The sequence below is a fragment of the Mauremys mutica genome, chromosome 11, assembly GCF_020497125.1.
Source record: "Mauremys mutica isolate MM-2020 ecotype Southern chromosome 11, ASM2049712v1, whole genome shotgun sequence".
Lineage (NCBI taxonomy): Eukaryota > Metazoa > Chordata > Testudines > Geoemydidae > Mauremys > Mauremys mutica.
The window spans coordinates 22,842,289-22,862,354 of record NC_059082.1 but is presented as its reverse complement, the minus strand read 5'-3'; the positions used below and the strand labels follow the sequence as shown (position 1 = coordinate 22,862,354).

The 20,066-nt window shown below is 43.1% G+C and overlaps 1 protein-coding gene across 1 annotated transcript in view; it reads left to right on the top strand.

Annotated features, from left to right (window-relative positions):
* Positions 1-20,066, top strand: part of MYO5A (myosin VA) — a 131,092-nt gene that overhangs the window by 53,211 nt on the left and 57,815 nt on the right. Inside the window, exons 5-12 of the mRNA XM_044980289.1 lie at positions 1,356-1,499; positions 3,168-3,249; positions 5,268-5,375; positions 5,957-6,063; positions 9,720-9,985; positions 10,960-11,041; positions 15,455-15,595; positions 18,089-18,214. Coding sequence (XP_044836224.1) covers positions 1,356-1,499; positions 3,168-3,249; positions 5,268-5,375; positions 5,957-6,063; positions 9,720-9,985; positions 10,960-11,041; positions 15,455-15,595; positions 18,089-18,214 — 1,056 coding nt within the window. The remainder of the gene's footprint in view (positions 1-1,355; positions 1,500-3,167; positions 3,250-5,267; positions 5,376-5,956; positions 6,064-9,719; positions 9,986-10,959; positions 11,042-15,454; positions 15,596-18,088; positions 18,215-20,066) is intronic.

The window sequence follows — 20,066 nt, the reverse complement described above, 5'->3', positions numbered from 1 at the left end:
CTTACCCCCATCACCACAAAACAGAATCACAATACATCTTGGAAATTATCTATTACTCCATCATAACTATCTGAAAATTTCTTACCAGTGTAACACACACATGAAAATGCATATGGAGATGCTTCCATTATATCATGACTTAGTGTAGCTGCCAGATGGTATTACTGTTTGTCTTTATGCTTGAGACACTTCTTTCTGAAGAATTAAAACTGCCCAGCTTGTCTGATATGACTGTTGATCTATGCAATATTATCTCTGTGTGCATATAATAGCACTTGACTAGGAGTGACTGCTGTAGTTAAGGTTGAAAATCAGTTTCTTATAAACCTAGTTTTCCACATGCTCATAAGTTTTTGAAAAAAAAATCACCTGTCAGCTGAGATGATTTTACACTCACTCACTCACTCACTTGTATATCAGCACACTACCCAAGCACACAAATGACCAGGAGCATCTATAATTTAGATGTATTTCTGAATAAGTAAATGGCTCTTTAAAGCGAGCTCAGGCATTTTCTGAGGACAACCCCAGTGAGGAAATACAGCTTTATATACCAGAGGCCTGATCCTACAAACCTACTTCACATAATTCTCTTTTGCATAAATAGTCCAAGAAGTAGCAGTCTTTGAAGAGTGAAATTTATAAAGATTCATAAAATGTACTGTACTATCCAAGAAATAGTGTATGCTTTTTATTAAACCTTTCTTTGATCCTTAGGAATATTGCATATATTATATTCTGGAATGTGGAACCTATTCCTGCGGTTTGTTCTCACGGAGTGCTAACTAGTCCTAGTACATGAAATTCACCCACAAAGTAAATATGCTGTAACAGCATGTCTGGGGCACTAATTTTTTGGAAATGTAACTGAATATAGATTATTTATTATATATTATTAACTATGCAAAATATAGGTTGTTGGCTGGGTCATAGGATTATTTTAGTCAGCACTGCAGTGATGGCCAAAGTTAGAAGTGCTGTACATATTATTATCACTTATGGTCTCCATAAACCCTGTAAAAGGCTATCTTTGTGACAATGCACATTTTGTAATAAGTTTTATTCAACTAGAAAAATTCCAGAGCCTTGGAGGGTTATCAGGATTATTTTTGAGTTGGAAAATCCAACTGTGAAGGTGAAAGCATTACTGTGTTGGCCAACCCCATATATTGGTGTTAATGGAATAACCCTGCTGTAAGTTTGCTATAACCTAGGAAGTTGCTTCCCTACTAGGACAGAAGAATTCACTATTAAGTTCTTGCTAATTTTGGAAAGACAGTTGTGAACCATGTAGGAGAAGAGACAGGTAAGAGAATTTCCATGAGCTATTAAACCTGTATGTGTTTTTCCCCTAGTCCATCGGAAATGCCAAAACCACAAGGAATGACAACAGTAGTCGTTTTGGGAAGTACATTGAAATTGGTTTCGATAAGAGGTACCGAATCCTTGGTGCTAACATGAGAACTTACCTCTTAGAAAAATCAAGAGTGGTATTTCAGGTAATACAATTCTCTTACTGGGTGTGTTTATGTGATTATATCAACAATCCTACTCAGGGGCGGCTCTAGACCCCAGCGCGCCAAGCAGGCGCGTGGGGCGGCCCTTTCCCGGGGGGGCGGCATTTGGCTCCGGTGGACCTGCCGCAGGCATGCCTGCGGGAGGTCCACCGGAGCCCGGGAGGAGCGGACCTGCCGCAGGCGTGACTGCGGCGGGTCCCCTCTTCCCGCGGCTCCGGTTGAGCTCCCGCAGGCATGCCTGCGGCAGGTCAACCGGGGCCGCAGGACCACGGCACCCGCCGCAGTCATGCCGGCGGCAGGTCCGCTCGTCCAGGGCTCCGGTGGACCTCCCGCAGGCATGCCTGCGGGACCTCAACCGGAGCCGCGGGAAGAGGGGACCCGCCGCGGGACCGGGGAAGGGCGGCGCAGCGCACCGCGCTGCTTGGGGCAGCCTGATTTCTAGAGCCGCCCCTGATCCTACTACCAGCTACTGTGAGGCATCTCTCATTTCTAAGAAGCCACCAGTGTCTTGCAGCTGTAATATAACACCAAGAGAGCAGCGAGAGATAGCTTTTAGGCATATTAATCAATTATGCTTGTAAATCTGTATACATGGCAATAAGAATATACTGTATATCTAAGGGTTAAACATCTTCAACATAATAGTGGACATCAGAGTACATGTACTACAATATTTTACAGTTGTGTCTCAGAACACAACAGAAACTGCGCATGCATGGGGAAAATCTCTGTTGATATTCATAAAGCTGCCATCTTATCCTCTTTTTAATCCCTCCTTTAAAACTGACCTCTGTCATGATACCTACAAATCACTCCCATCTGGCGTTGATTATGACAATCTGTGACTTCTCTTTTTCTGGTGAAGTTGTTTGCTTTCTTACCTCATCCTCCTAACCCGTACCTAGCCCCTTTGCCTGTTTTTGTCCACCTCTTGTGTCCTGTCTGTCATGCAGACTGAGGATCCTGGGGACAGAACTGTTATCTTCGATACATTTTCGTCTAATCCAATGGGGCCTTGATCCTTGATTGGGATTCTTAAGCACTACTGTAATAGAAATAATAAATAACAGCTTACAATAGTGCCAGTGCATTGTTTGGGTTATTATTGTAGAACACTGTAGCATTTTGTAAATAATGGATGAATAGAGACCTGTTATGCTATGGTTCAGCCCAAGAGGAGACTTTCTTCTGAAGTTCTAAACAGAAGAGTATCTTAGTTTATAATGGTGGTATCGGCACTAAAAATTTGAGTATCATGAGTGCAAATAACTTTCTCTCAGTGTTCCTTTCATTAAAATACTGCAAACTGTGAGGCAATGTTATTTAGTTATCTTATGCAATTGTAAAGTTATTAAGTGTGACCACTTTGCACACCCACAAAATGGTATGTCTGTGTTTCAGTACTAGTCACAAACCTAAAATGTGAAATCCTGCAGTTTTAATTTTTCTGCATACATATTGCTGTTGGAAGTGAATTAACCAAGAAAGAAATGATAGAGGTTGATTTACTTTTTCATTTTTGTTGTGGCTTTCTCTGAGTTGCTAATTGCTATAGAATATATTAAAATCTAGAAGTTCTGTCCCTCTCTGACAGATATTTCTGTCAGTTGCTAAATTCTGAAATGTAATTGCTTCTTTTTTGTCTTAAAGGCAGAAGAGGAGAGAAATTATCACATTTTCTACCAGCTCTGTGCCTCTGCAGCATTACCTGAGTTTAAAACACTGCGATTAGGTATGAAATTCACATCCAGTGTACTGTGCAATCAGTATGTACAATGTATTATCTCTAAGTCTGTGAGTGATGAGTCTAAAAGAAGAATCACTGTCTTTTAAATTCTTATTAATCCTGAGCTGCTTACAGCTAACAAAAATAAGTAAATAGACATTTTATTTCTAAAAAAGCAAACTTGCAGATTTACATAGTCCATGTAAGCTAATACACACTAATGACAGGCATCAGTACAGTACATAGATATGCACCAGAGCGTAGAATATTTTCTCAGGAGCAGTGGTGGACCTCCTATCTCTTGAGTCATTTAAAAGTGACCTAGTCAAGACACAGAACCGTAACTGTAATATTCCTGTCTTGGCCTAGGGAGGGGCTAGGCAACCTAACAGGTCTTTTTCTGTAGCTCCATCTCTCCAGAGAATTTTTTTGAAGTTTTCAGTATCAGCACAAGTATCTGGAAAGTTTGTACAACACTTTGTGTCCACACTTATTTACTTCTAGTGTTTCATAAGTGTTAACTAATAACCAGTGTGATTGGCTCAGCTCTGAGCAAATCTTGGGAATGCCTTCACTACATCAGTTGATTTCAAATCATTTCAGTGCTGCTGTAGATGGAAAGCAGAGGCACTGTAGCTGCTATGGGATAGCCAGCCCCACTGCTTCAGCCTACCATGTATTTTTCTCCCCAGTGTACTCTGATTTCCACCCACCACCAGCCAGCTGGCAGGTCCAAGAACAGATAAGTGGTGGTTGGGATGGAGAGGTGAATGATTTCTGCTCAGCTGATTTCCTGATATAATGTGTAAAGTCAAGCAATAGAAGTTTTGTTTGTTTTTAAAAATTAGTTTTATAGCATTAGAAACATATTTGATAACTATTAATGTTGTAAAGCTATTTTATTTTCTCCTCGTTCCTCCTCCCCTGTGGGGCACTGAACAACCCCTGAGAGGACAACTGCCATAAATGCTGCAGGAGGGAACTGATCTCGTTCTGGCTAAAGAAGTGATCCAGAGGACCTCCTTCCCAGCCCTTACTAGATGACAAGGGCAAAAACAGGAGAAAGAAGAAAACTGTTGTTGTCTTTAAGATTTTCAAATACACAAATCTTTAACAAAACTACACATACAGCATCCTTGAGCACAATCACCTCAAGAAGTTGCAGTGCTCACTGTAGTGGTTGCCAGGTGCTACGCCCATAATCAGTTGGAGGGCTTAGCATAGTGTGAATGCATCAGTCCTCAGACAGAACCAACTACAAATATACTTTGGACTATACCATTGATGGGGAGGGATAGCTCAGTGGTTTGAGCATTGGCCTGCTAAATCCAGGGTTGTGAGCTCAATCCTTGAGGGGGCCATTTCAGGATCTGTGGCAAAAATCTTTCTAGGGATTAGTCCTGCTTTGAGCAGGGGGTTGGACTAGATGACCTACGGAGGTCCCTTCCAACCCTGATATTCTATGATTGAGACTAGAAACGATGGCAATGGAAAAACTACATGCACAATCCATTTTAAAATATACACGCATCATAACATTAGACCCCTACTGTCAACTGTGCACCTATTCTTGGGTGGGTGGCTGAGACTTGCAGAATAATTGTTTCCATGCACATGAAGACGTGCTGTGTATGGACTGTTGTGACAACTGATGGGACAGTGAAAGGGTTTATAACACCTTCAACTTTTTTGGATCTTGAGATCAATACAACAGGCTCTGCAGTACTAGCTTCCAGAGACTATGCTGATTAGTGTGGACACAGCAAACCTATTGCAGGAGCAAATGGCTTTAGAAACATTTAGGTGCAGCGTTAAACCTGAAAGAGAGCAGTCCACTAATGCAGATGGCCCAGAGGAGTCAGTGATTCCAATAAACTGAAATATATTTCAAACCATGGGTTCTGCCATTTGGGTTAAGAAGCTCAAGCGAGCTTTACCTGTTACACAGCTTAACACAGAGATGTTTGCAGTTGTGTAGTTTCTACTTTAGTGTGTGTAAAAATTGTTGTTGTTCTTTCTTGTAGGCAATGCAAATTACTTTCACTATACGAAGCAAGGGGGTAGTCCAGTGATTGACGGCATTGATGATGCTAAGGAAATGGTACACACCAGACAGGCCTGCACTTTGCTAGGTAATTCTGCTATTTTGCTGGAGAAACATAGGTGTAGTTCAGACTTTGGAATCATAGCCGTTTTTATATAGTCTGTTTCAGTTCATTCTTTCTATATTGTATTTAAAATATATAGAGAGAGACTTTGATAACCTTTGGGATTCAGATACTTTTAAAGTACAAGGAAGGTAGTGTATCATCAAATTTTTAGTGCAGGGAAGAGGAAACATTATTTAAGCAATAATAAATGCTGGATTCCCCTGGTGCAGTATATAAGATTTTTGTGGGTTTTGTAAAACTTTGTCTAAGCAGCAATATAGGTAGTTCATTAAAATATTTAGTAGTTTGTTAAAGTGAATCATCCTTGCATCTTATTATAATGTTGTATGGTAAAACATAGTAATAGGAGGGCCAAGTATAATTTTCTAATAGTATTTTCTCTGCAGAACTCCTCACACAACTGAGAGATGGGAGGTGGTGGCAATTTCCCACAAAATTCCAGCAGATTTTATCATTCCTGTTTACAAATACTGGACCCTTCTTTTCAGCAGCTGGTCTTTCCTTCACTCTTTACTCAGGGCATTTTATTCACCTTCTTTCAGGGATTAATGATTCCTACCAGATGGGAATCTTTCGAATCCTCGCTGGGATCCTTCACCTGGGCAACGTGGGTTTTACCTCTCGGGATGCTGACAGCTGCACAATCCCTGTAAGTTGTAAATGTGTTTAAAGGATATAGTTACACTCTATTGTGACACTGCTGAATTTTTTGGTTGGGTGTCTTATTTGTTTGCAGAAGCCCCCATGCAAAGTAGGGCCAGTACAAAAATACAAGCAACTTCTTTTTTCATTTCTAGATTGGTATGACTTTTCCTGTTGCTCTTCGCAGATGGATTCTGCTGTTCCCTTTCTAGATCCCTGTCAGAGGCTCTCCATATTATTTCTGAGGCTTTCTTGACTCCCTGCTGAATTCACAAATGGTCTTTTCTAGGGAACTCTTCCAGACATGCTAGCTTAGAAGTCCTGAGAGGGTGGGTGAGTGTCTGTACTCCCACACCAAATGGTCCTGTGATTTGTGTAGGATTTTTGCTTGAATGACTCTAGTTTGATGCTAAATGCCAAACTGATCCAAATATCCGCAAAGCAAACATTTCACAAAATACGCCATCTTACTGGGCTGTCCGGAGGGGACCATACTATACAGAGAGAAGAGAAGGTTCAGCAAGTTAATGGCTCCAGGGTTTTGCTGGTCATTGCTGCAGGAACCTTTCCTCTCTGACCATTTGAGAAGGAAGCAGCGAAGAGTCTATATGGTGTATGCTGAGTGTAGCTCCTTTCTCTGCTCATTGAGGACAATCCCATTTATCTCTCTCCCGCAAAGGCTTCCTGCAGGTGACGTGTGTCCTGGCAGTGGGAAGCAAAAGGGGCTGATTTGTCTTGCTCTTGTGTGTGTTTTCCTTGGGCTCATAAATGATAGAAGCTTTTTTTCTTATCAGGCCCTGAATTTTTATTAATGAGCCAGGCAGCATTTACACCTCTACCCTGATATAACATGCTCCTCCGGAGCCAAAAAATCTTACCGTGCTATAGGTGAGACGGCGTTATATCGAACTTGCTTTGGCCCCCCTGCTCCTTGTCCCCTGACCGCCCCCTCCAGAGACCCCTGTCCCTAATCACCCCCAGGACGGCACCCCCTACCCAACCCCCCTGCTCCCCATCCCCTGACTGACCTGACCCCTATGCACACACCCCGCCCCCTGACAGGCACTCACCGGCAGCGGAGGGAAGCGGAGCAGCTCGGCCCCAGCCCGCTCCACCCTGCCAGCTCCCAGCTGCAACGCTCCACTTCCCGCTGCCAGTGAGTGCGGGGAGATTGGGGAAAGGACGCTCCCTGTACTCACCTGTGGCGGGAAGCAGAGCGCCGTGGCCCCAGCCCGCTCCGCTTTCCTTGCCCCGGCCCCAGCCATGTCGCTGGGGGTGGGGTGGGGTTGGGGAAAGGTCCCGCACTCACTGGCAGCGGGAAGAGGAGCAGCCTGGCCCCAGCCTGCTCCACTCCACCAGCTCCCAGCTGCAATGCTCCGCTTCCCACCGCAGGTGAGTACGGGGGGCGTCCTTTCCCCAACCTCCCCACACTCACCAGTGGCAAGAAGTGGAGCGCCATGGCTGGGAGCTGATGCATTGATCTGTCGGAGCGCTGCTTTACCGCATTGTATGCGAACCTGTGTTATATCGGGTCACGTTATATCGGGGTACAGGTGTATTTTCCATCTCCTGCTCTCCAAGCTGCAGCAATTCTAGTTTCCCCCTTTCTCCTTTGTGTTTGCTGTCAGTGCTCGAGTGCCCATGCTAGTAATCTGGGATGTATGACAGGATGTTCTGTGTCAGAGCGTAGCTGATGAGTCTTCTTGCTCTGGCACCACATTCTGAATCTGAACGGTTTCACAGCAACCATTAATGGGGGTGACCCTATGGTGTGTCTTAAACGGGCTCTTCGTGGAAACAATGCATCAAGTAGTGATTCTAAGTAGGAAGCTAAGGAGGGGCACATGCTACCCCTTCATGGTCAGTGGCATGACACTTCTGCTAATGTCATTAGAGATCTCTGCCTAGAATTTGGCCCATTATGTCAAAGCAGAACGTGAATATTTGCCCTTTTGTTAATGTCAGGATGAGTGCAGTATTTCTCAGACTCTCAATGCTATTTTAAGTCTCTGAAGAATGAGCAGCAGCACCAGTGACGCAATTGAGCTGCTGAAAGCCATCCAAAATCATCTTCACATTGGCAGAATTGAAACTTACTATGATGGCCGTTGCTGTATTGCAGCTAAATTGTATGTTGAACCTTTAAACCTTGAAATAAGTAGCAAAGGAGCATGTTTATTATTAAGGTACTGAGTGACTTTGTTGTGTAAGAGACTCTATTGTCACTATGATATAGGGAGCTTTAAGACCTGTGGGGACTCTGATTACTCCTCCTTTCAGTCTTGAAATGTTTTATGTCGCTGATTTCAGGAAGACGTGCCAGTTGGAAACAAGTGCGGGTGCGGTTTTGGATGTCGATGAATTAAGGACATAATTAGTCTGGGTGTAGCTTGTGAACAAGGACCTTCCCGTTGTTATAGCTTGATTATTTTGTTGTTGTTTTGCCATCTTGTTGTTCCAGTACAGTTAGAGTCATTATCGGTAAACTGAAAGACATCCTTAGTTAACTGGAATTTGATGCTGTAAAAGTATAGTGTGCCCCAAACACTTCAAAAAGAAGGAAGGGACAGGGGCTGAAGGTCAGAAAATAAAACGGAGAGATCATTATGTTATTGGCCTTCAGTGCCCAGTTGTCTGTAGGAGAAGAAATCCCCTTGGTCCTATTCAAATCCCTTTGGTCCTGCTTCATGTCAGCTGACTACTGAGCTACCCCGGTGTGATCAGTGAACCTGAAAGTGGTGGGGCTAGGGAAATTTTATATTAATGGGAAAGATCTGTGCTATCATTTGATATATAAGGTGGCAATTTACTTGGTTCATGAGCAGCACTTGACTGAGTTGCTGTAATGTAGAAGTATGGGTGAGCAATTCAGTGTTTTATTCCTATGGCAGAAAATCTGACTATCTCAGGCATACAATTCAATGTGAGAGTTAAATTACATCTTTTAACATGCTTGACTGTTTTATATTTCTCCCCAGAATTCAATGAGGAAACACCTTTTTTTATGTTTATATCTGAGACCAGGTTTTTAAACCCCTTCCTTTTTGGCCCCTATTAATACTTGACTTTTGACTTCGATAGAACTTCAGTGATCTCTCACTAGCATGGTTATATATGAGTGTAGGAGAATGTTTCTCAGATTAGCGCTCCTATATTTTATACTTCTCCCTCCTAAATACACCCACCACACACTGCTCCTCTTTTTGATTTCATCCAGTTTATGCAACTGAAGCATGCACTCTCCGATACTAAATGCAAATACCGTCAAATAGGGGTAAATACATATGTGCAGTAAAGATTCTCTGGTTTCTAAGTCAAATCAGAGTTTGATTGTTTTAGCTCAGTAGATAATGACTCCAAAACTTAGTCACCACATGAAAACTTTTGTAGCTCATTTCTTTGTTTGGGTTGTGAATACTCTGCGTGGGGATCAACCCACAAACACGCACTTAATGGAAATTATGTTGCTATTTCCATGATTATGCTAATTTACTAAAGTATCTGAGTGCCAGACACAAGACGGTAAATAGATACAGAGAAAGAAAGAGGCGTGAAAACATAATTGTTGCAGCTCAATATTTGATAACTTCATAACAGAAAAATCCACTGACATTAAACGTGCGATATTGGTAATGTTACCTAAGGAAATTATTTTTATTTTAGCACAAACATGAACCCCTCACCATCTTCTGTGACCTCATGGGGGTGGAGTACCAAGAGATGTCCCACTGGCTTTGCCATAGGAAGCTTGCTACTGCCTCTGAGACCTACATCAAACCAATTTCCAAACTGCAGGCCATCAATGCCAGAGATGCTCTTTGCAAACATATCTACGCTAAACTCTTTAACTGGATTGTTGATCATGTGAACAAAGCTCTGCATTCTACTATAAAGCAGCATTCTTTCATTGGCGTATTGGACATTTACGGGTGAGTATTCTGTGTCAGAGAGACCAGATGTGTGGGGCAGAAGTATCTTACTGCAAGACGGTAGCCTCTGAGTTGCTGACAAATTCTTTAGCACATGTATTGGTGCGTGGTGAAAACCATGAAAAAACTGGTGACTAGTTACTCTGATTAAAGGCAGTAATGAGTTATTAGTGGTGGTTTTGACACACCACCTAGGACCTGTGTCCTGGCTTTCAGATTAGGCATTCTTAGTTGGATCTTGGACTTTAGCAAGTTTGCCATTGGTAGCTCATTAATGTATCACAATGGGGAAAAATTACAATATACAGATATGCTTGTTCTTAGACTTTCATACTGATCAGTTTAGTCCAAATATTTGGGTTAAAGTTTGTTTTTAAAACCAACAATATTTAGTTAGGGTTAAACTGCCATATTCCATTCTGCTTCAGCTATCTTCCACTTTTCTGCTGATGGTTTAATAAATGGCATCTGGTCCTTCCCCTTTGCATGCCTCTGAGTTTGCAGTGTTGCTCATCTCCTTTCTGGGCTTTCTTTTCATCTTTTTTTTTTCTTGTTTTTTTTTTCCTTGTTTTTTATATTTTTTTTTATTTTTTTATTCTTATTTGTTTGCACCAGCTGCTGTAGCACTTTTCCCTCTGTCCCAGAGAGTTGAACGTACATTTTCTTCCAGGACTGCTCTGTAGATTGAGCACTATGAAAGCAAGGATGGCTAACATGCTCTCCAGAAACCATGAGCATCACCACATTGATACTCCTTTAGCAAGGAGAAAGTGTCTCAGAATTGCTCCTGGCACTGGGATGTCATTGCCCCTTTTGTCCTGTCACTCTGTTGTGTCATGTTTATACTCAGCATAACCCTCTGAATGCCACTGATAGTTCTGTGTAAATATGATTAGAGAGATGATTTAAGATTACAGAATCATTTATTACATCTTTACATTGTGGTAGTAACTTGGAATGTCTTGGTTTTGCAGGTTTGAGACATTTGAGATAAACAGCTTTGAACAGTTTTGTATAAACTATGCCAATGAAAAACTGCAGCAACAGTTCAATATGGTAAGTAGGAAATTATTGGCTCCACTTCCCTTCTCCAACGTCTGTTCTGATAATTAGATCCCCAGTGTCTGAGATGAATGCCTTCAAAATAACAACCAGCTGTCTTAGATGCGGGGCTTAGAGTGGAATGGGAGGAGAATCAAGAGTGGTGATTCCCAACCTTTTCTCTGCCATGGCACACCTTGATATCTTTAATTATTTTGAGGCACACCAACATATTGTCTCCAAATGAACTCGTTCTCTTATTGCCTCAGTTTAAGCTGTTTGTCACCCTTTATTATTCACCCTCTGTACAATGCAGTTAATGATGTTAGAGTCTAACATCATTAACAGTATTATACAGATGGTGACAAGTATTTTCAGTTGACTCACACATTTTACGCCGACAACACCCCAGTTCTGCTCCATCACCACCCAGACCCTACCAGTTCTGCCTCCCCAGCTACCCCAGGCCCCACCTCACACCAATTCTGCCCTGCCCTCCCCACCCCATCTCACCATTTCAACATCCCCAGCTTCCCCATCTCACACCCAGCACCCACCCCCAGTTCAATCCCCTCACCTCACCTCTGCTTCTCCTGGGGTTCGTCCCTCTCCCAACCCTGGGGGGCTGCAGTGGGCTTCTCACTTATGTTCCAGGCTGGAGGGGGAAGCTCCAGGGGCTCTTCCCCACCCAACCCCAGCTGGCAGCTTCAGGAGGAAGGGGGAGTGGCAGAGGAGCCAACCTATTGCTCACTGGAAGGGAGGGGAAGAAGAGGGAGATTGCACTCTGATTGGTTGCTCTGCCCCTGGAGGAGGTGGGGCAATGAGACAGACAGCCAACCAGAAGGTGGCTTCCCTCCTTCTTTTCCCCCTCCCCCACTCTGCAGGATTCAAATTTTCTATCTTAATCTCGCTTTGGGGAACGGAATGTGATGCATGCATGATATTTGAAATGGGCCTCATCCCAGAGAACAAAAGTACAGAATGCAATCCAGCTCCGACACTAATTAAAATACAAGGGAAGGGTTTTTTTGTTCTCACACGTCGTTTTTCAAAAAATTCTGCAGCACACCTGTTCGGGCCTGATGGCATACCGGTTGGGAAACACTGAATAAATAACAGCTACTCTGGGCATATTTTGAATTCTTATCATAGTAATATTTTTAAGGCAACAGAAGCCTTGCTTTGCAATTAAGATGCTGAGACTGCTTGTCAATAAGAATACTATGCAGATAAGTTTGGAGCCAGTCATATCTGCATCTCTTCCAATGTGAACCTCTTCAGTGGTTGCATCAAGAAGACATTCACTTCTGGAAATCTGCCACTTTAATTTTCTTGGTTTATGGTGTACATTGGCATGATTTTTAAGAGTACAGCTACTTCCTAACATTGATTAGAGTCAGCAGGGTGAGAGGCACGTCTTTATTCTTCCTTCTTCAGAGAGCACTCAGTTTTAACAGATTACAACCCTGCTATCCTTAGCCAGAGTTATAGTTTGTAATTATGTATTTTATCTGCATAAAGATGAATCGAGTGATATATGCCAGGTCCTAAGTGTCAGCAGCATTGCTGGATTCCATTAGAGTGTTAGAATAGCTTTAAAATATATATGCAAATGTACCTCAACAGTGCTTGTGTTCTGAGAAGCTGGATCCTATGCCATGAGTACATGTCCCAGCCATACAAATTACTGAGCACTTGGAAGTAAACTATTTATCAGAAATGAAGTTGAATATTCCCACTGCAAAATGTCCACAATATTATTGTAGTGTTGCTGATGCTGTTGGTACAGAGGTCACAGCTTCCCAAGGTTTTCCTCAATGCCCTGCTTTTAAGGTATTTCAAAGGTTTCTCATCCTTATAGCAAAGATTCTGCACTGAGAGGGATCCCAAGGAATCATTCTTGTGACACAGACTACTTTCACCCTTATTCTATTTCCTTCCTTACATGGCAGCTGCAAACCCTGCACCCACATTATGGCTGAGAGAATGGATGGTCTTTTCTGTGGCTGCTGCTGTGGCCTGTAATGAGCTCCAAGAGGTTATCAAACCAGTGTTTGTTCCCTGCATCCAGAGGGCCAGAGTTTCTGCTGCATCCAATTTGGAATGGATGCAGCACAAATTGGGGTCATCATGGATCCTGGGGGTTGTTCAAAACTGGCTGGCTGATTATGGTCCTCTAGAGACTATAGTCAGCTGGGGATACTACTGTACATCACAATTTGGTTACTCACTCCCTTTCCTAGTATGTCCTCTGCCCCAGGGTCTGTAGGGAAGTTGTGGAAAGTGGAATTGACGATTGCTGTGCAGTTGTGTAAGAAAACAGAACTTTATGGAATCAGGAAACCTAATGACATTAAAATAAAGAGCCGGCATGCAGCGGGGGGCTGCGCTGACAGAGCAGCAGGGAGAGTGGCCAGCCTCACGCGCTGCATCTTTGCCCTGCCACCAGCCCTGTACACCCAACCCCATCGTTGGCCACTGAACCCCCCCCCCCCCCCACTCACCACTGGTGGGTGAGTGGCTGGTGAGCAGGGATCCAGCCAGCAGTAGGACACACCAGTACTGATAGGGGGGAGACAGAAAGTACAGGACAATTTGCCCATTTTTAAGAAAAAGTCAAGACACCTGCAGGAGGACTTAAATACAGAACTGTCCCTTTAAAAACGGGACGTCTGGTCACCCTATATATCATTCAATTTCCTGTGAGGAATTATCTTACCATGTAATGTTGGTGTTAAGTGCCTAAAATGTAGTGTACTCCCATGATCTGCTTCTAAGAGTGTCTATATTTAAGGACATCGTGTAAGGCTTAAGCTAATGAAATAAAAAGGATAAAGTACTTTGTCAGGATAGTTTTCTGCTTTCTTACTGGTGTGTGCTGGAGATCTACAGTGGACTGATAGACTTCTACATTGAATTAAGAGGGCAGTCAAGGATAACTTTAAGGGTGTTGTGTTGCTTTATCAGCACTAAAATTATGTCTCCTAAATAGTGTCACAAATGTTGATATTTATTAGAATATATTCAGAATTTGGTTTTTTTGTGAGTCAGAGCAATTATATAAAGAGTTGAGAAAATAATGATTTTTTCAATTTGGGGGCCAAACCAAAAAATCCAGGGTGCAGGGAGGAGGTTTGATTTTAAACCAAAACAAAGTTTTTGTCAAATCAACAAACTAAAAAAAATTGTTTATAATCAACTGAAACATTTTTGGGCAATTTCAAAACAAAAAAAATCATTTTTTTTGTTTTGATTTGCAATTTTTGGTGTTTTTTCTTTTGGCTAAATGTGAAAATGTAATGCCATTTTGTAATGAAAAGTTGAAAAAAAAGTCAAAATGCTCAAAATGAAGTGTTTTGAAGTTTTTTTCATTTTTTCCCCAAATGAAACAATTTGTCAAATTTGACCTACATTTGCAAATAGTTTTGAAGCCCCAAAAATGCATTTTTTGACAACATTTCTGTTTACTAAAAAAATATCACCCAGCTCTAATTATATGTATTTACAATTTAGCTCGGATAGAAATATAGTTTAAACTGAGTAAAACAAACAAAGACTCTCCAAAGGATTTGTTTATTTTAAAAAGAATGACTGTAGAATGACCAAAGTTTGCATGTTAATTTATTTCACTGTTGGGATTTTTGTTCTAAAACTTTCACTTTGCTTTCTGTGCACATTCTGTTATGGCAGTGTCATTTTTTTATTACATCTTCTATGAAATAATCACTCAAATAAAATTGTGAATTTGCTATAGCAAAATTTAACTTTTTCACAACGTTTTGCAAAATGGGTTTCTTTCACTGAAAGATGTGAAAAATCTTTCTTTCTGCAAAAAAATCTGTTAAAATTTGAAGTTTGAACATACCATTTGAGAGCAAATGAATCTCAGAATAGTCTCTCAGTGGAAAACATGCAAAAAATTATTAGTTTTTTGTGTGTGTGTGAAATGGCAAATTTCATAAAACCTTGACAATTTGAAAATCTCAAATTTCAAGAATTTCAGCTTTTTTTCATAGATTATTAGGGTTGGAAGGGACCTCAGGAGATCATCTAGTCCAACCCCTTGCTCAAAGCAGGACCAATCCCCAAATGGCCCCCTCAAGGATTGAACTCACAACCCTGGGTTTAGCAGGCCAATTCTCAAACCACTGAGCTATCCCTTCCCCCCATTATGAATATTTTGTGGGGCCCTAATTTACCTGTCATAATTGCTATCCTTGTATTTGAGTATCTTATTTGTTTTCAAAGACATGTGGCACAGTGTGGAAGAAGCAAATATATGTGTTTCTATCTCTCTCTCTCTCACACACACACACACACATGCATATGCTCACAAGTTCACAGATATCCCTATAATAGATTCTTTTTAGGAGTGAGTTAAGAAAAAAGCCAGGCTTTGCTCTTAAAGATTTTTTTTTCCCCACATAGCATGTCTTTAAGCTGGAACAGGAGGAATATATGAAGGAACAAATTCCATGGACCTTGATTGATTTCTATGACAATCAGCCTTGTATTAATCTCATAGAGGCCAAATTGGGCATCTTGGATCTGCTAGATGAGGAATGTAAGGTACGTGTTCAAATGACTTGACTTCTATACTGCAAGATATACCGGTCTCCTGTTTCTGTTGTCGTTATGCAGTGCTTATGGGAATAAAGTCACCTACACTTAGTGATTGTTTTGATGCTCTGATTAAAAGTTATTTGGAGTGGCTAAGAAGAGATTTGGCAACTGCTGGAGAACAAAAGACCAGCATGTTCCGGCCTTTCCTCTAAATCCACATATCTATAGCTCCTGTCCAGGCTCTAATCATCTTGTGTCTTGACTATTGTGACCTTCTCCTTTCTAGGTTTGACAAGTGCAGCTTTCTCCTCTTCACCCCTCCACCTGAAGTCCTTTCAAATCCTTATCTCCCTGGCTCAGTGCTCTGACCACATCAGCCCTCTTTCTGAATTCCTCCATTGGCTGCCCCTTTTCTGCTGCATCAGACACAAACTACTTAAATCCTTTGAGGTCCTCCAAGACTTATTTCCCCTCCCCTCTTCTGAACACTTACGTTATGGAACCAATGGTGCCAGCCATCATCAGGGCCGGTGCAAGGAAGTTTCGCGCCCTAGGCGAAACTTTCACCTTACGCCACCCCCACACCCAGCTAACCCCACCCCCCACGGCAGCTAACTCAGCCCCCAACCTGGGGAGCCCACCACCCACCCCCACCCGGGGGACACCCCCCCCCACAGCAGCTACCCCCCCTCTCTGTGGCAGCTAACCCTGCTCGGGAAGTCTGCCTCCACGGCAGCTAACCCCACCTGGTGAGCCCCCCTGCGGCAGCTAACCCTGCCTGGGGAGGCTCCTTCTCTCCTCCCCCCCCCCCTGTGGAAGCTAACCCCGCCCGGGGACACCCCCCTCCCACAGCAGCTAACCCTGCCTGGGGAGCAGGGCCGGCTCCAGACCCCAGCGCGTCAAGCGCGCGCTTGGGGCGGCCTTTTGCCGGCAGGGCGGCAGGCGGCTCCAGCGGACCTTCCGCAGTCATGCCTGCGGGAGGTCCGCGAGACCAGCGGACCTCCCGCAGGCATGACTGCGGAGGGTGCGCTGGTCCCGCGGTCGGGTAGACCTCCCGCAGGCATGGCTGCGGATGCTCCACCGGAGCCGCGGGACCAGTGGACGCTCTGCAGTCATGCCTGTGGGAGGTCCGCTGGTCCCGCGGCTCCCGTGGACCTCCCGCAGGCATGACTGCAAGAGGTCCCCCGGAGCCGCGGGACCGGCGACCAGCAGCGCGCCCCCTGCAGCATGCCGCCCTGCTTGGGGCGGCCAAATTGCTAGAGCCGCCCCTGCTGGGGAGACTTCCCACCCCCCCCTGCCGCAGCTAACCCCGCCCCGGCCCCAGCCTGGCTCCACCTCCTCCGCTGAGCACGCCGGCATCACTCTAATTCTCCTCCCCTCCCAGGCTTGCGGCACCAATTGGAGGAGACTTAGAGCGGGGGCTGTGTGCTCATCGGAAGAGGCAGAGTGGAGGTGATCTGGGGTGGGGAGTGGTTCCCTATGTGCACCCCCCCTACTTACTGTGGGCGGCCCTCCTCGCCCCTGTTCCCCCAGCTCATCTCCACTCCACCTCCTCGCCTGAGCGGGCTTTTAGGCGCCTCCAACCACTAGGCGCCCCAGGCAGCCATCTAGTTTGCCTAAACAGTTGCACCGGCCCTGGCCATCATCACCCAGCAGTCCATTTCTCTTTAATCACCTTCATGCTTTCTCCTATGCCCTCTCTGTGTATGGAATGAACTTCCTATAAAAATCTGCAAAACCACTATGCTGGCCTCCTACAAATCCCTCCTTAAGACTCAGTTCTGCCATGATGCCTAGAAAACACTGGACAATGGTTAGGCAGTTGGTATACTGTGGCTGCTTCTTATTATACCCAGTATAATTGTTTCAGAGTTATCTTTCCCTCCCCCTTCCCCAATTCATCCCCCCCCCAATCATTCTTTTTGTTCTCTACCTGTTGTCTTTTATCATATGCTAAGATTAGGAACTGTTTGGAGCAGGGACTATCTTTTTATTACATGTGTGTACAGTGTACAGTGGCTTGAGGCTTCTCCTTGCTGAGTCATTACAAACAACTAATAATAATGGATATGCTCTGCCCTAGTAAGCCTGTCGTTAATAAGAAGCTGTCTTGGGTATAATACATGACTTTTTGCTTCCAGATATACTGCACTGAAACATTGTTAATAAAGTGTAGTTATCTTGACCCTCTCTTTTTTTTTCCTTCCCCCTATTCTATTCAGAGTGTCTGTAACTTGGGTAGAGCCTGCTCCCAGAAACATTGCTGAGAGTAGTCCCAGTGGTGCTACCTGCAGTAATAAACAGCACGCTCAGTGACAACTGTAGAGTCAGACCCATAATTAGTTACTGGCTTTTCATCTTCACTTTAGCAAAGGGCTTAAGTTTGAAGTAGAATGCAAAGTGTTGTCCCCCATTATCACAGAACCATCTTTCTGGTATTATTCACTTCTAAAAGGTCCACAAGATGGTATAAATGGTGTATTATATTCTCTTATGCAGATGCCTAAAGGATCAGATGACTCTTGGGCCCAGAAATTGTATAATACACATTTGAAGAAATGTGCACTCTTCGAAAAACCACGTATGTCAAACAAAGCTTTTATCATACAACACTTCGCTGACAAGGTAAGGATTTTTTTTCCTCTGCAATATTTGCACATAACTCTGTGTACAGATATATATCATTTCTATGTCAAAGTGAGAATTATTTAGGATGTTCAATATAAGCCACAGTTACTAGCAGTAACTTCTGGTTCTGAATGCAGCATGTCCATGAAAACTACTGTGTACGTATAGCCATGGATGTCAGCATGCTTGCAGCCTCAGAATGCCCTTCTGCGGTGTAGATGATATTCTCCCCATCTTTCAGATGGGAAACTAAAGCAGAAAGGAGATGTGACTTGCCCAGGGTCACAGAGCAAGTATGTGGCAGAGGTGGGAAGATGAAAAAGATCTCCCAATTCCTAGTTCCATGCTTTAACCACAGATCATCCTACCTTTGAAAGATTGCACCTTAATTTGTTTACATACCACAACGGAATCTTACAACATCAGTTCTCCTATTATGTGTATTTCTACTGCATGTTTATGTCAATATATGCTCAGTTGAACAGTCACCATAACACAAACTCAATCTGCTGACAAAGAGTCAAAAACACTGGAGCAACATGTGCTTTTCTTTTTTTTCACCTGGTGAGTGAGAGCAGCTGTCTTTAATGACCTGGAAGACAAAGTAGGTCATTGAAATGTATTTTGCTAGACCGGTTCTTACAACATGCTTAAATTTGCTGAGCAGCCTAGAAACCTTTAAAAACGTTTTTTGTTTTGTTTTGTTTTTGAACAAAAATTTGAGTCTGCATGTGAAGGAGTTAAATTCTGGGTTAAAATGACGCTATATTGAAGAAGGCTGGATGAGGATTTTGCTCTCATACAAGCTAAAAGAATTTTCATTTATAATACTTATAGTAGCTATGTGGCTATATGGGTAGCTCAGCAGGTACTAAAGAAAACAGCATCATGTCAGAATCAGCAGGATTTGTGGTCTTTACTTGACCTCACTTTGTTTCCTCTCATATACTTGAATTTATGCCTAGAAAAGGTGAGACTCTGCTTTGCCTCTCTTCTCCACCATGTCCTTGATAATAGCAAATAGTTAAGAGAATGCTTATGCTTGATGCATGAGCCATTTCTCTGCTGGAAATGATGAAAGAGCAAACAGATAATGCATTAAACTCTTTACATACTGTAAAATACATTGAGCCTGGCTGTTGAAAATATGCTTTGAACTCTATACTGAATAGTATAGTTCAGGTTGGGGAAGTCCCAGGCTGGGGAAGTCATAAGCACATGTGAGACTGAGGAATTACCAATGTTAAGCCATTTAGTCTTTCATATATGTACAAGTTAACATATACAAACATTTTGGAACCGGGGGAGAGCGGGGGGGACCCCATAATATGGGCCTTAGCTGGCAAGGTTTGTAAACTTGGTTGTTTCCTGAAGGAATACATGCCTCTTTGCCTCCCTCTAGTGGTATTTTTTTCCGCTGGGAAGACTCTCTTTAATGTCACAAAGTTAGGGTGAAATTCAAAATAGGGCTTAAATGGTGGATGGTTTTTGTGTGGGCCCCATGCACAGAGGTGAAGTTCGCCTTAATAAATATTGTAGTGACTTGATCAGAGTTTGTTCCTTAATGGCTAATGAGCATGAAGAGCATTATTTTTGTGTAGAGGAATTTGGGGATTTATTTTTGCTGCAGCTATGGGGATAGTTTCGATGCCGGTGTGTTACTAAATGGGTAGGTGAAGTTCTCAGTGAAGAGAAGATGACTGTGGGCAGATGCTCCATCTAGAGACATGTAGCCTGGAGACACAAAGCCAGTGAAGTTCCTTTTTGAAAGAGGGCATTCATCTCCAACTCTTGATCCCAGCCTATTGATAGCAAAGTTACTAAAGAGGTCATTCTTGTTCAGTGAACT